This window comes from Pantherophis guttatus, chromosome 4 (genome assembly GCF_059756535.1).
Source record: "Pantherophis guttatus breed Tessera chromosome 4, ASM5975653v1, whole genome shotgun sequence".
In the NCBI taxonomy this organism is placed as follows: domain Eukaryota; kingdom Metazoa; phylum Chordata; class Lepidosauria; order Squamata; family Colubridae; genus Pantherophis; species Pantherophis guttatus.
The window spans coordinates 16,797,653-16,812,309 of record NC_142066.1 but is presented as its reverse complement, the minus strand read 5'-3'; the positions used below and the strand labels follow the sequence as shown (position 1 = coordinate 16,812,309).

At 34.1% G+C, this 14,657-nt stretch overlaps 2 protein-coding genes across 2 annotated transcripts; both read left to right on the top strand.

The window, feature by feature from the left end:
* The first annotated feature begins 481 nt into the window (after positions 1 to 481).
* Positions 482 to 6,113, top strand: LOC148113782 (vomeronasal type-2 receptor 26-like). Its single transcript, XM_087893383.1, has 5 exons — positions 482 to 657; positions 1,856 to 2,147; positions 2,449 to 3,306; positions 4,250 to 4,477; positions 6,093 to 6,113. The coding sequence occupies exons 1-5, from the start codon at positions 482 to 484 to the stop codon at positions 6,111 to 6,113; spliced, it is 1,575 nt and encodes a 524-aa protein (XP_087749509.1).
* A 6,240-nt stretch (positions 6,114 to 12,353) lies between these two features.
* LOC148113781 (vomeronasal type-2 receptor 26-like) lies at positions 12,354 to 13,273 on the top strand. Its single transcript, XM_087893382.1, has one exon. It carries the CDS (start codon positions 12,354 to 12,356, stop codon positions 13,263 to 13,265), a length of 912 nt encoding a protein of 303 aa, XP_087749508.1. The 3' UTR covers positions 13,266 to 13,273.
* Positions 13,274 to 14,657: the final 1,384 nt, after the last annotated feature.

Here is a 14,657-nt window from a genome sequence, read left to right as displayed (position 1 = left end):
TTCATAGAAGTGCATCAGTGTCTATTCAATAGACTCTATTGAGATATGATAAACATGTCTTTTTCTGATATTTCTCAAAACACCATTGCAAAGAATGGTACTGATTAGTAATTAAGGAGGGTTATTATCCCTTCTTCTCCAAATCTTAAGAGAATTCCAGCAAACACTGTAAAAATGATGACCTTGTATTGAGACATTGCATTCTATTAATATCTGTTTAGAAATACAGACATTGCATGTGGCGGGAAGAGGGGGGAGGATTTGTGTTTCAACTGTGATATTTCATTAGAAGATCTCCAAAGTCCCTTCCAGCACTGATATTCTATTAATTTTAGATAAAGTTCATTCTCTTAACTTTAGATACAGTTAATGAGTTAGTTGAATGGTAACATAGGATGTACTGTTTGATGTCTACAATGACTACATATTACCATGAATTTGTTATATTCAGAACATTAATTTTACTTTTTTTCCCCCAACTATGATGAGCATTTCTCCTCCCTACACCTGCAGACTTAGTAGTCCTCTTCCAATTGTTCATAAATATTACCAGTCTGGAGATTTTATCATTGCTGCTATTATTTTTCAGATTTTCTTTTTTACAAATGAAATCACTTTTCAAAGCCTTCCTTCTTCTGATGTCCTTGATCAATACCTGTAAGTATCCTACTACTTCTCTTCCTCCTTATAACGTACCTCCTCTTCCCCCATATTGCCACCTAAAAGCTGCATTTTCTTTCACTTTTATGCTTAAAGGTATGGGTTGCTAGTCAGTTGTTTTGACCTCTTCCAGTGACCGTATTTAGTCCTTTTTTAATTCTAGACCTTCCCTAATACTGATGTTGAAATTGAGATGAATATTATTATTTTAACCATAAAATATATGAATTTCATTCTCTTCAGGAAACTTCCTTCATTCAACAAAGTCCTTTGTTGAAAGTAAAAATTTTGATTAATCTTAGATAAGTTTGATTAGATATAATCTAAATATCTAAATATTGCAGAAGCTCTTTTGTTAATCTTGAGCTTTTTTGCCTTTCATTTCATCCAGTTATAAAAGAGAAACCCTCTAGGCGATATTTTAAGCTATTATACATCTAGGGTGTGAAAAGCAAACTGGCTTAATTCTCTCAGAAAATATGGATAAGATAGAGATAATGCTGAAATCAGATAGCGACATAGCAAACTGATGGCAGAAATGTTTTGTCTGGTGTGATATGTTTATCCCCAGTGAATTTTAACTCAGTTACTGATGACTGATCCACTAGCTCCTCTGGAAGTTGGTTACGGTTCCACTACTCTTTTTGTGAAATAATAAAATTAGTTTTGAACTTCACTCTTGTTATTGTGAGATTATATCCCCATATTCTTATGTTTTAATTAATATTGAGAATATTGTCTTCTAGAACCTTATTCACACTCTTTAATTCATTTAAAGGTTTCAGTCATGTACCCCCTTTCCTTCTACCCTCTAGGATGAACATATTCTTTTCCTCTAATATTTCCTGATATGTTTTCTCTCTGCTCTTGTAGCCTTTTTGTTGCCCATCTCTGGACTCTCTCAACCTTATCGATACATTTTTTTAAAGTGAGGTCTCCAAAACTGAACACAGTATTTCAAATATTGTCTGATTAAATGCTACCTTAGCTCAACATTAAATTGCCACAAGTTGGTTCAGTGTTTCCTAATTGATACAATCTAGGGCTATTTGTTAGTGACCAAATTGCAGGTGAACAGAAGAAACAATAAACACTAATTTATATCTTTCTGTATGTATAATTTATATGTATACATTAAAACAGCTGTCAAATTCTGAAACAGAAATATATTGACAGATTCTAACTCTCTCTATAGGTTCATAACTCAAAATTACCAGCAGACTTTGGCTCTGGCATTTGCTGTAAAGGAGATCAATGAACATTCTGGGATTTTACCCAATGTTAGCCTTGGTTTCCATATCGCTACACACTATTCTGTGACAATAACAACTTATCATTTAGCAATGGAATTTCTATCTACAAAGGATAAATTTATACCCAACTACAAATGCAATGATCAGACCAACACAATAGCTGTCATTGGAGGACCCCATAGTAACACCTGTTTCAACATGGCAATCCCTCTATACAACTACAAAGTTCCCCAGGTGAGACAAAAAATGGATCAATATGAGTTGCTCACCAGCTATTTATTATATTCAAAAGGTGGGTCACTGAAATGGAAATTTGAGCAAAACCGTGAATAAGACTAATTTGAAAGGACAGTCCCTTTTTGCTTGATCAGCAAAATTGCAGATGTCATCTAAAACTAATTTTAAGGCCCTATTTTTGTATCCCACTCAAACCCAGAGATTGGATTAAATAAATACACATGGATTGGTTTTTATTATCATTTTTATTTTGGAAGCGATCCTTCATTCCTATGTTCTTCTGACTTTCTCCATTTAGATCTCATATGGATCCACTCCATTGATTAATACTGAAACAGCAAAGTTTGTCAAATGGATGTTCCCAGATGAAACCTATCAATTGAAAGGAATATTGCACTTATTGTTTCATTTTGGATGGACTTGGGTTGGGTTAGTTTTTCTGATTGAGGAAGAAAGAGAAAGATTCATTCAGAAGAGACTTTCCATGTTTTTAGAGAGAGGAATCTGTTTTGACTTTATAGAATGTCTTCCCCAGATGAGGTATGGTAATGCAGCTGCTGAATGGATAGAAAATGGAGATAAAATATTCAAAGTGATCATGGAAAGCACCGTCATTGCAGTTATCTTAAGTGCTGAAAATGCAGGCTTGTTGCCTTTGAGACTAATGATCTATTTTTTCAATTATGATAATATTCCAAAGGAGAGAACGGCCAAAATTTGGATCATGACAGCCCAGATGGAATTCACATCCATTCTAATTCATAGACCGTTGCCCATTGATTTTCTCCATGGTGCACTTTCTTTTGCAATTCACTCAAAGCAGCTGACCGGATTCCAACAATTTATGCAGAATAAAGACCCAAACTTAGAAAAAGACGATGGGTTTATTAGGGATTTCTGGAAAGATGCATTTGAATGCTCATTCTTCAGGGATATTAGAGATGAGAATGCTGAAAGGATCTGCACTGGAGAAGAGAAGCTGGAGACTCTTCCTAATTCTGTCTTTGAGACCAATATGAATGCACAAAGTTACAGCGTCTACAATGCAGTCTATGCTGTGGCACATGCTCTGAAGGCCATGCGCTCTGCCAAACTCAAAGGGGGACAAAAAATGAATGAGAGGAGATGGAAGCTCTTCCTCCGATCACCTTGGCAAGTAATGTTGGCTAATACAAAATTTGGGGAAATCATCAAGTACCAGAATAGGAGACTGGTTTTGTGTTTTGTTTTGTTGTGTTGTTAGAATGATTTCTAGATAGTTTGAAAGCTATATAAATATAGTTGATATTTTGATATGAAAGTAAATAAAAAAATAGAGTATAAATCTAAGGCTTAGATAAAGATGGAAGTATATGTAGCATATGAACATTATTTTATGTCTAAAATGGTATGTACAAGATCTTATTCAACCCATTATATTTGACAATTTTACATGCAGAAAATGAAAACTGCTTTACTGCTGAATCGCATTATTATTCCTCACCAGCTTAATTTTTGAGTTACTAAGATTCAAAGGTGTTAAAGATACGTATTCAAAAGGCAACTAAACTTTCTTATTCCAGTCAATAACAAAGTTGTCAATAAATTGCATGAAGAATATTTCAAGTATATATTTTTTTTTCTTCAAAAGTAACACCTGGCATTACCCCTGGATGGAAGTAAAAACATCTTGACCTAGAATTGTCTGTCTCAGAGAATTCTACCTTGCCTGCATTAAGTCTCTTTTCATGACCCTGTAATCCCTTAACTCAGGGTAGAGTTGAGGCGACTGAATAGACCTGAGTGTTTACTTGCCGGATGCCCTTCCTGACACCACACAGAGTTCAATGAAAGCAAAGTGATTTATTATATCTGTCCCTTTCTTGATTTTCTGTTGGAATTCTCATCTCACAGTTTTTCAGCTGAGAGTTAAAAATGTATTTGATAAAACTATATTTTTTTACCAATTTGAAATAGTTTGGCCGAGGTAAAATAGAACAGCTTACTTCTCTTTAAGCCTAGGCCAAATTGAAAGAAACAAATTAAAAATTTTCCCATCCCCTTCAAAGAGTCCTGATAACTTTCCTGTTTCTTTCCTCTTTTTTGTCGACTTTCTCTAGCTCCACCATTTTTTGCAACAAGTCTCCTTTAACAACAATGCTGGAGAACAGATTTCTTTTGGCCCCAATGGAGAATTAGAAACTGGGCTTGATATTTTAAATTGGGTCACATTTCCAAACAAGTCCTTTCTGAAAATCCAAATTGGAAAGATCGATCCCAAGGCTCCCTCAGAAAAGTTCCTCACCATTTCTGACAAGGAAGCCATTTGGCCTCTCATATTTAACCAGGTAATGTCTCATTTTCCCCTTTTCCTGAAATTATTAGCCATGGTTTGATGGAATAAATCAGGAGTGAATGTGATCTGGACACAAACTTCTAAAGTCAAAGTGGTGTGAGTGTGTGTGTGTGAGGGGGGAAGGGGGAAAGGGGTGTCCTTGGTGCTTCTTGAGTTTGTTTGCTTTCTTGCAGACAGTTCATTACCCAAACTAGATAATATCATCCTTGTGGTACTAAATTCAGAGAGCATCAAGCATCAAGAGCTACAAATGTTCTCCTTTACTGGGATCAAAGATTTCAATGTCCAAAGTATTTCTGTAGTTCCAATGCTAAGATATCTTATTATACAGGATGTCTTTCTAAGTGCATTTGCAAAATACTTTAGAGGTGTATGTACTTTAAGATAAACACAATTTACTATAACAGAATGATTATTTAAAAAATACAAATTTCATGATTTCAACACTTTAAAATTAACTTTTTAATAACCTCTTCTGAAATAGGGGATGGTTGATCAATTTTTTTGATTAGAGAAAATATAATATCTATATATTGGAGGACTGGGGTGACATGATAGCAGTGTTTCAATATCTCAGGGGTTGCCACAAAGAAGAGGGAGTCAAGCTATTCTCCAAAGCACCTGAGGGTAGAACAAGAAGCAATGGGTGGCAACTAATCAAGGAGAGAAGCAACTTAGAACTCAGGAGAAACTTTGTGACTCTTAGAAAAAATAATCAGTGGAACAACTTGCCTCCAGAAGTTGTGAATGCTCCAACACTGGAAGTTTTTAAGAAGATGTTGGATAACCATTTGTCTAAAGTGGAGTAGGGTTTCCTGCCTAAGCAGGGGGTTGCACTAGAAGACCTCCAAGGGCCCTTCCAACTGTGTGATTCTATTCTATTCTATTCTATTCTATTCTATTCTATTCTATTCTATTCTATTCTATTCATTATTGAGAATGATCAATCTATTAACGTAATAGGTATGAAATAAGAAACAGTTGAACATTCAGCAGTGAATTTACACCAGGAATAAAACTGGAAATTGCAACTCCAATGTTTGGATTATATATGAAGAGTTGGCATATCTGTAACTGATGCAAAAAATCATCCGCCAAAAATAAATTCTTTCTGTGAATTTTGGTTTTATTTACAAGCAGGCATTACCTCTTTCTATCTGTAACAAAGAGTGTCCTCCTGGCCACAGCAAGATAAAAGTGGAAGGGAAATTATCCTGCTGCTATGACTGCAAAATATGTCCAGAAGGGAAAATAGCTGATCGATTGGGTAAGCAAAAGATTATATTAAATGAATCACTGATATAATAAATATAAATGGGGGTTTATTTTAATAAATGAATATTTTTAATAAATATGGTGATTGAATATATTGAGCTTGACATCATATTGAAACATTTGATTTTTTAAAATATTTTTTTAAAATTTTGAATACAAATAATACAAACATAATACTTACCAAAAAAAGAGAGAAAAAATACAAATATTACAGTGCACACACACCCCGAGACCATTTTTTCCCCTTATAGTTCTTCTTCTCTAACAACTAAAAGATATACAATATATGCCAACTTTACAATCAATTCCTTTTTCGTTTCATTTATATCCAGCTTTTCCAGCAGCAACAGTAATGCAATCCCCAGTGACATATCTAAATTTACATTCAAAAGTGCTCTAATTTCTCTAAACACCATGCCCAGTGGTGGGATTCAGCCAGTTTGCACCACTTCGGGAGAACCGGTTGTTAACTTTCTGAGCAATTTGGTGAACTGGTTGTTGGAAGAAATCATTAGGGCAGAGAACCGGTTGTTAAATTATTTGAATCCCACCACTGACCATGCCCCATACTTTTTGTGCACTATCATAATCCCACCACATATGTTCATTTGTTCCAACCTCTTTCTCGCACTTCCAACAGATATTTGGATATTTAACATCTATTTGATTTAATTTACATGGTGTTAGATAGCCCCTCCATATCACTTTATATCCATTTTCCTTAACTCTGACATATTCTTATGTATATACTCTTCCTGTCCAAATATTTTTCCAATCATTATCATTTATTTCTCCTAAATCTGATTCCAAAATTAATTTTAAACCTTTTGCCTGGTCTTCTAATTCAGTTAATATTCTATATATTTTCCCAATTCTTCCTTTACCTATATATTCTTCATTCACCTCACATTGTTTTATAATCATTTCCAGTTTGGTTAACAGTTTATCTTTCCCCTCGAAACTTTCTTCCATTTTTATCTATTTCTCTAATTGTATTAAATCAATCAATTTAATTTAATATCTGATAAAACGTTCTTCAGTTGGGTTATATTCTTTATCTTGTTCTTCCATTATTCCCATTTATATATCTGATTTTCTTTTAATTTACTAATCCATTCTTTCAATTCAATCTTAGGGAATTTCTCCATTTCTATCACTGGTGTTAAAGGAGTAATTCCTGGCCTTAACCTGTATCTCCATTTATTGCATAGTTCTATCAAATTTTTTAGAAAGGGATTTGGAATCCTCTTAGCAATTTTTTTTTAAATGCCGCCGTTCTTTATTGCTGAAGTAACTTTGAGAATTAAGCACTAATGATACAGTTATACTTCTTGAAACCTAGTGGGACACTAAACCAAGTTCAAAGAATTGCTGAAATATTGTTGATGTTCTTCAGGTTTCATGTATTTGTTTATATTTGGAACCAAAGTATAACAGTTAACAGCTACTCAAAATAGCGATACAAATTTGGTTCAAAAAAATATAGACTGACACATAAACCCCAAAAAAGTATCAAGTTTAACATATTTAAAGTGCAGGAACTGAAATAAAAGGATTTATTTATTTTTTTGTAGTTGAAGCTGTTTTGAAATACTCTTAATAAAATACACAGGTCTTTTTTTAAGATGAAGATTTAGAGGGCCATTTAGCATGAGGAAATCGGAGAAAGATTTCCTCATAAGCTAGTTTATCTTTGGAGGATAAATTTCACCTTAATGAAAAAACCCCCACAGATAACAGTTGCCAGAAATACAGTTCCTCTTAGCAATTTTTAAATATCCTTTTTAAACCAATTTATTTCTATAAGATCACCTATTTCCCTTAATTCTTTCAACTCTATATCCCTCCATATTAAATCTCTAGTAAATGCTATAATATCTGGGACCGCCTTTAATTGATTAACTACCCAATAATTTCTAACATTTGGAAGCCTACCCTTTTTTGGGATGTCAATACCTAAATATTTAATACTATCTAGTATTTTTGTTAATTCCTTTCAGAACGTCCACTTCTTCTTTACTATGCTTATATAACATAATTTCTCTTCGTTAACATTTTTGTTTTTTGTTTATTGATTTTCAGGCCTGCTACTTCCCCATATTGTTCTATTTTTGTCAATTATTTGGATCCTGATTGTAATGGTTGTTGTAAGATGAGTACTATATCATCCGCAAATGCTTGCAGTTTATATTCCTGGTTCTTTATCCTTAATCCCGTTATTTGTTTATCTTCCCTAATTTCTTCCAATAATATTTCCAATGTTAATATGAACAATATGGGGGATAGGGGGCATCCTTGCCTCACTCCTTTCTTTATATCAAATTGTTGGTCTATAATTCTTAATTTCAGCAGGATCCAAATCTTATTTTGGTATTAACGTAATTATTGTTTTATTCCATGATTGTGGAATTTCAGCTTCTAGAAGTGCGTCGTTAAATACCTGTATTAGAATGTCATCTAGTGATTGCTGGAATGTCTTATAAAATTCGGATGGTATGCCATCTGGTCCCGGTGTTTTGTTGTTTTTTTGTTTCTTCCTTGTTCTAACATGGAAATCGGTCTATTCAATGATTCGGTATGGTTTTCTTTTAATTCCTGAATATTTATTTTACTTAAATATTCTATAGTGTCTTCCTCTCGAATTTCTTCTTTTGCATATAGGTTTTGAAAGAAGTCCCTTCCGAGTCATTTTTTATCCTCATTATTATGGTATATTTGTCTGTCTTCATCTTTTAATTGCTGTATCATTTTCTTCTCTTTTTGTTTTTTCAGTTTGTAGGCCAGCCACCGGCCAGTTTTATTTGCATGTTCAAATTGATTTTGTTTAGCCATTTTAATTTTCCTTGCTATCTCCATTGTTGTAATTAGATTTATTTTATGTCTTATAAGGTTAATTCTCTCTTTAATTTCTTTGTTATGTGGCTCTTCCTGTAAGTCTAATTCGGATTGTTGCAGGTGTGTCAATAAATTCTCTTTTGTTTGTTGTTTGTCTTTATTTTATTTTTATTGTTTCGCTATGTAAGCGATTGTTAGGCCTTTTATATAAGCTTTGGTTGTATCCCATAGATTTTGAATACTAGTATGTTCTTTTACATTAATTTGGAAAAATATTTTTAATTCTCTTTGAATCATTTCCACGTATTGTTTATCCTTTATGATGTCTTTGTCCATCATCCATCTTCTCCGTGCTTGATGACCCTTCCATGTTATTCCAATCGGACTATGATCTGCCCATGTATTTGTTGCAATTTCTATTTATTTGATATCTAATCTGAGCTCTGCTGTCATCCAGGCCATGTCGATTCTGGACCATGATTGATGCGGATTCGAATACTTTTTCCAGACACGCAATAGTGCATTCCTTAATATATGGCTTTTAAAAGTCTTGTCCACTTTCTTATCATATAATAAGTAAGCATGCCACCTGTAAACCAAATCATATCCCTCAATATTCAATATTCTTTCTTCTGTTAAATTCATCCAATCACTCATTGCTGATAAAACAGCTGCCTCATAATATAATCTTAAATTAGGCATTTTGAGACCTCCTCTTTCACATGTATCCTGCATTATTTTTTGTTTTATTCTCAGTCTCTTCCCTGCCCAGACAAAATTATTAATACCCTTCTGCCATATCTTCAAATTCTCATCTTTTTAAAGTATTGGTATCATTTGAAAAAGAAACAAAAACTTAGGCAAAACATTCATTTTTACTGCTGCTATCCTTCCTAACAAGGATAATTGTAATTTTTTCCAGTTTTCCATCTCTCTCTGTATTTTTTGCCACAACGGATCATAATTATGCTTAAATAATTTTGCGTTTGATGTCATAATATAGACCCCTAAATACTTAACTTTTTGTACAATTTCAAATCCTGTTAATTTCCTTAATTTATTAGTTTCCTCCTTATCTTTTTGGGTCGCCTCTGCTAAAAACCCCACCATCAAATCTCTCAGATTCTCTTCTCTATTCTCAGCGATGTTTTGAAATCTTAAGTAGAAGGATGCCTTCTCCATTTCTAAGTAAGATATTGAATCTTCCAGTTCTTTATTCAATGCTATTTGATTACTTTCCATATTATCCACTTTTTTTCTGCTTGATCCATTTTTGTTTCAATATTTTGAATCTGTTGTTCATTTTTTGCAATGTTTTGTTGTATCTTTTCCATCTTATCATCCATTTTTTTAATATTGCCCTTTATTTCTCCTACATCTGATTTCAGTTCTTCATGGTTCTTCCTGGTTTCCTCATGATTGTTAGCTATTGATTCTTGTGTTTTGTTCATCCCCTCTTATATCATTGCCAAGACTGAATGTATATTTTGAATATTAAATGTTGGGGGAGTTTTCTCTTTTTCTATAGATAGCATTGTGTCTATCGTTTTTTGTTGCATCGGTGATGCAATGGTCGATGTCTGGTTGGAAATTATCCTTTTGCTTGTTTTGGTTGTCGCAGGTGGGCCCGTAGTTATCATCTTAATTTTCTGTTTTACCGCTTCCCAAATTTTCATACACAATCTATGTTATGAAGTCAATTCGTTGGGATTTATTGTTGATAATTTTTTTCAAATGGTTTATATTATATTTATATTAATTGTGGGAACACGATATAGTTGTTTAACTTTCGTGTCAATTCTTCTGTAGTTCACTTTTCAATATCGTTATATAAGGGTCAGAAGGTATTTATTGGGGAGCAGGGAAAAAATCAAATATTTCAGCAAATCATGTATCTATTCTATCTTAAATATACTATTAAATTCTTGCCTGTTTGTTAAATCTTACCAGTATTAAATGTCAATTCTTATCTTAAACAATAGTATATCTATGATTACTATAAATTATATATATGATAAACACACTATGCATATTTTTAAAAAACTGCTTCACTCTATTTCAATTTATCAATATAATAATATATCAATGACTCAGGTTTATATTAAATTAAATCAGTGGGAAAGGGGAAAGACAAGAAGGAAAATAAGATATTTGTTATAATACTGTTATCTATTCAATTCCTAAGATATTATCAATCTATTACTACAATCGAATATTATTCTATCTTTCCTCCTTATATATCTATGAGTAAATATGTACTCTTTTTTTATTCTCTGTATTTACCAATTCAATTTGCTTATACTGTAAATTTAAACTTATGACTTATAATACAATATAATATTGGGATAGAAAATTTCTCATTTTTCCCAGGTTATTTTTAATCCAAATTTGTTCAGGTGTAAAGATATCCCCCATATAATAACTACACAATTTTGAAATGTTAATAATGTATCATCTGCAAATAAACTTATTTTAGTTTTCTTATCTACACCAATCCCTTCAATCAATGAATGTTCCATAATTGCATTTGCCAAAACCTCCATCAAGAATGCAAATAAAACTGGGGATAAAGGGCAATCCTGTCTCATTTCCTGGTGTAAGGTTATTCTCTCTGTAACACCATCATTTATAACTATTCTCACTTTTTTCTCTGAATATAGTTGATTTATCACTTTTCTAATTTTTTTCCAAAACCTAACTTCTCAATTAATTTCTTCAATGTAGGCCATTCCACACAATCAAAGGCCTTAAATACATCTAATGGAAATAAACCTGCCTTCAATTTTTGATTCTTTATATAGTAACCTATATTTAATACCCTTCTTACTACATCTGACATTTATCAGCCTCTTAAAAATCAAGACTGGTCATTTTAAATATAATTCTCTATAAATATATTCAATCTATTTGCCAATATTGCTGTAAAAATCTTAGCATCCTGATTAATAAGGGATATTGCTCTATATCAATGATGGCTAACCTTTTTGCCCTTGCGTGCCAAAAGCGGGGGGGGAGCGCAGGAATGTAAGGCGCATGTGTGCCCATACCCATAATTCAATGTGCCCCACCCCCCGTGCATGCCTTCGCAACTCACCACACACCCCTACGTTTGGCACGCGGTGACACGATATGCCCAGTAGGCCCAGTTTTCATCCTCCCCAGGCTCCAGAGGCTTTCTTTGAGCCTTGGGAGAGCAAAATCAGCCTTCCCCACTCCCCAGAGGTCCTCTGGAGGCTGGAAATGGTTCATTTCCCAACTTCTGATGGGGCAAGAAGACCTGTTTTTTGCCCTCCCCTGGCTCCAGAGGCTTTCTAGGAGCTTAGGGAGGGCAAAAACAGCCTTGGAAAAGGATGGACCCTATAGACCAGATTCAATTCTGAAGTATCCTATGGCAAAACTTAACACAAAAGAGCTGGAACATGCCTACCTGTCAAACTTATTGAAAAATACAGATAACATGGAAGAAAGGTGGTTTCATCTATAATTTGGTCCAGTGAAATCCAGGGATTTAATGGTGATGATCAGAAAATTGAATTACATAGAGTAAGCAACTAGTATGGTTCATGCAGAGTAATAGAACTAGATGAATTAAGTGCATGTCCACTGCAATGCAAACCACTTGTGCTTTTCAAATGGTCTTCAAGGGCAGCACCATATAAAAGTCATTCCAGTAATCAAACTGATATTTAATTAAGTCTACAGATTGCTGTAATATCGGAATATACTGAAAATGAAATGATGAGATAATGTTTCTATGAATGTTTTTTTTTTCAGACTTGGATGACTGTTTCCCTTGTCCAGAGGATCAATATCCAAACAAGGATAAAGATAGTTGCCTTCGAAAAAGTATAATTTACTTAACTTATCAAGAACCTTTGGGGATTTCTTTGGCAGTGATTGCAGTCTCCTTTTCTTTCATCTCAGCTGTGGTGCTCAGGATATTCATTAAGTATCAGGACACACCTATTGTGAAAGCCAATAATAGGAACCTCACTTATAGCCTTCTCGCTGCTCTCCTGCTCTCTTTCCTTTGCAGTTTGCTCTTCATTGGGCAACCTACCCAAGTGAAATGTCTCTTGCGACAAACTGCTTTTGGAGTCATTTTCTCTGTAGCTCTTTCTTGTATATTGGGGAAAACAATCATAGTGGTTCTTGCTTTCATGGCTACCAAGCCTGGATCCAAAATGAGAAAATGGGTGGGGAATAGGCTGGCCATCTCTATTGTCCTATCTTGTTCCCTGACACAATTCTGCATTTGTGTGGCGTGGCTCACAATTTCTCCTCCCTTTCCAGATTCTGACATGCACTCCATGGCTGAAGAAATTGTTCTACAATGCAATGAAGGTTCAACCACCATGTTTTATACAGTGCTTGGCTTTCTGGGGTTCTTGACTGCTGTCAGTTTCACTGTGGCCTTCCTAGCCAGAAATTTGCCTGACACCTTTAATGAAGCCAAATTTATCACCTTCAGCATGTTGGTCTTTTGCAGTGTCTGGGTGTTGTTTGTTCCCACCTATTTGAGTACCAAGGGAAAATACATGGTGGCTATGGAGATCTTCTCCATTTTGGCTTCAGCAGCTGGATTACTGGGGTGCATATTTTCCCCCAAATGCTATATCATTGTTCTGAGACCTAATCTGAATAAGAAGGAGCAACTAATGAAAAAATGAAACTGATTTTAACACCATATATTTTGAATGAAACCTAATGGGTTGTTTTTAGCATATAAGGTTTTTTTGCCCAATTTGAGGTTCCGCCTTTTTCCATCCATTACAACATCAATTCGACATACAAAGCAATAATTCTGAGAAGTTCACTTCAAAAGCTAGAATTTTCCCTTAATCTTTTTTTAATGTTAGATAATGATTCTCAGCCCTAATCAGAATAGTAGGCAATAGCTAATCAAGAACAGGATAAAATATGCATGAATACAAAAATGAATTGATTGAAATCCTTATTTCTTCTCCTCTTTCTATCCCTAATCCTATATGGACAATGACATCTTATTAAGGACATGCAATTCTTCACATAGTTTTTGGCTCGATAGTTGGTGCATGAATAGTATGCCTACCCCACATCATTCTCTCTCTCTATCTCTCTCCTACACATAGACACACACACACACACACACACACATTTTTTTCAAAGAAGATACAATAATCCTTTTGTCCTATTTTACTTGGAGGGAAGGGGCAGTACCTGTGATACCATATCACCATTGGGTATATCATGACATCATTCTGCAAATACTGCAAACTTTGGTCAGTGGTATAAGCATTGTCTGGCAGAAATGTCCTTAATAAGTTGCCCACTGAAATTTTACTCATCTATCTATTCATGGTTACCTTCTTTTAAACTGTTGTGTCAGCAGGAGCTGGAGCAAGTGATGGGAGCTCATTTGAACAAGTGGTAGCAACCTGATCTTGAATGTGATTGTTCTGTTTGTCAAACTAGTACCTTAACCATATGAGCCACCATGCTCCGTGTAGCTAGTTGAGACATAGAGAGTTAGCTAAATAGTGATAGAAGATTTAGATTAGATTAGATTAGATTAGATTAGATTAGATTAGATTAGATTAGATTAGATTAGATTAGATTAGATTCTTGTTCTTTTTGGAAAACCTAAATACATTTTAACTCATTGACAAATATCATCACTGCAGCTTTACTTCCCTCTTTCAAAAGAGTATTCAGCAAACATACTTTAGTTTCTTTATGACAAATGTAAGAGCTTCAAGTACTTGGGAAGTATAATCTTGAGATATGAATTTTGGGATAAAGAAATTGAGTCCAGGATTAGCAAGACCTGCTAAGGTCTGGGGCAGTTGTTTACCATAGTGATACAATGTCCATATTGTCACAAAATTGAGAAAGGATTTTTGGTTACCTCTTTTCTCTTGTAATGGTATGAGTCTCACAGTCTATACTGAAAACCAATCAAAAATTTTAAAGAAAAACAAACAAGAAAAAAAAGATAAGAAAAGAAGAGAAGAGAAGAGAAGAGAAGAGAAGAGAAGAGAAGAGAAGAGAAGAGAAGAGAAGAGAAAAAGAACACTCCCAAA

Coding starts and splice junctions, on each gene's coding strand:
- LOC148113782 (XM_087893383.1), top strand. CDS start 482: ATGATGAGCATTTCTCCTCCCTACACCTGCAGACTTAGTAGTCCTCTT. Junction 658..1,855: donor GATGTCCTTGATCAATACCT/GTAAGTATCCTA, acceptor CTCTCTCTATAG/GTTCATAACTCAAAATTACC. Junction 3,307..4,249: donor TCCTCCGATCACCTTGGCAA/GTAATGTTGGCT, acceptor GACTTTCTCTAG/CTCCACCATTTTTTGCAACA.
- LOC148113781 (XM_087893382.1), top strand. CDS start 12,354: ATGTTTTTTTTTTCAGACTTGGATGACTGTTTCCCTTGTCCAGAGGAT.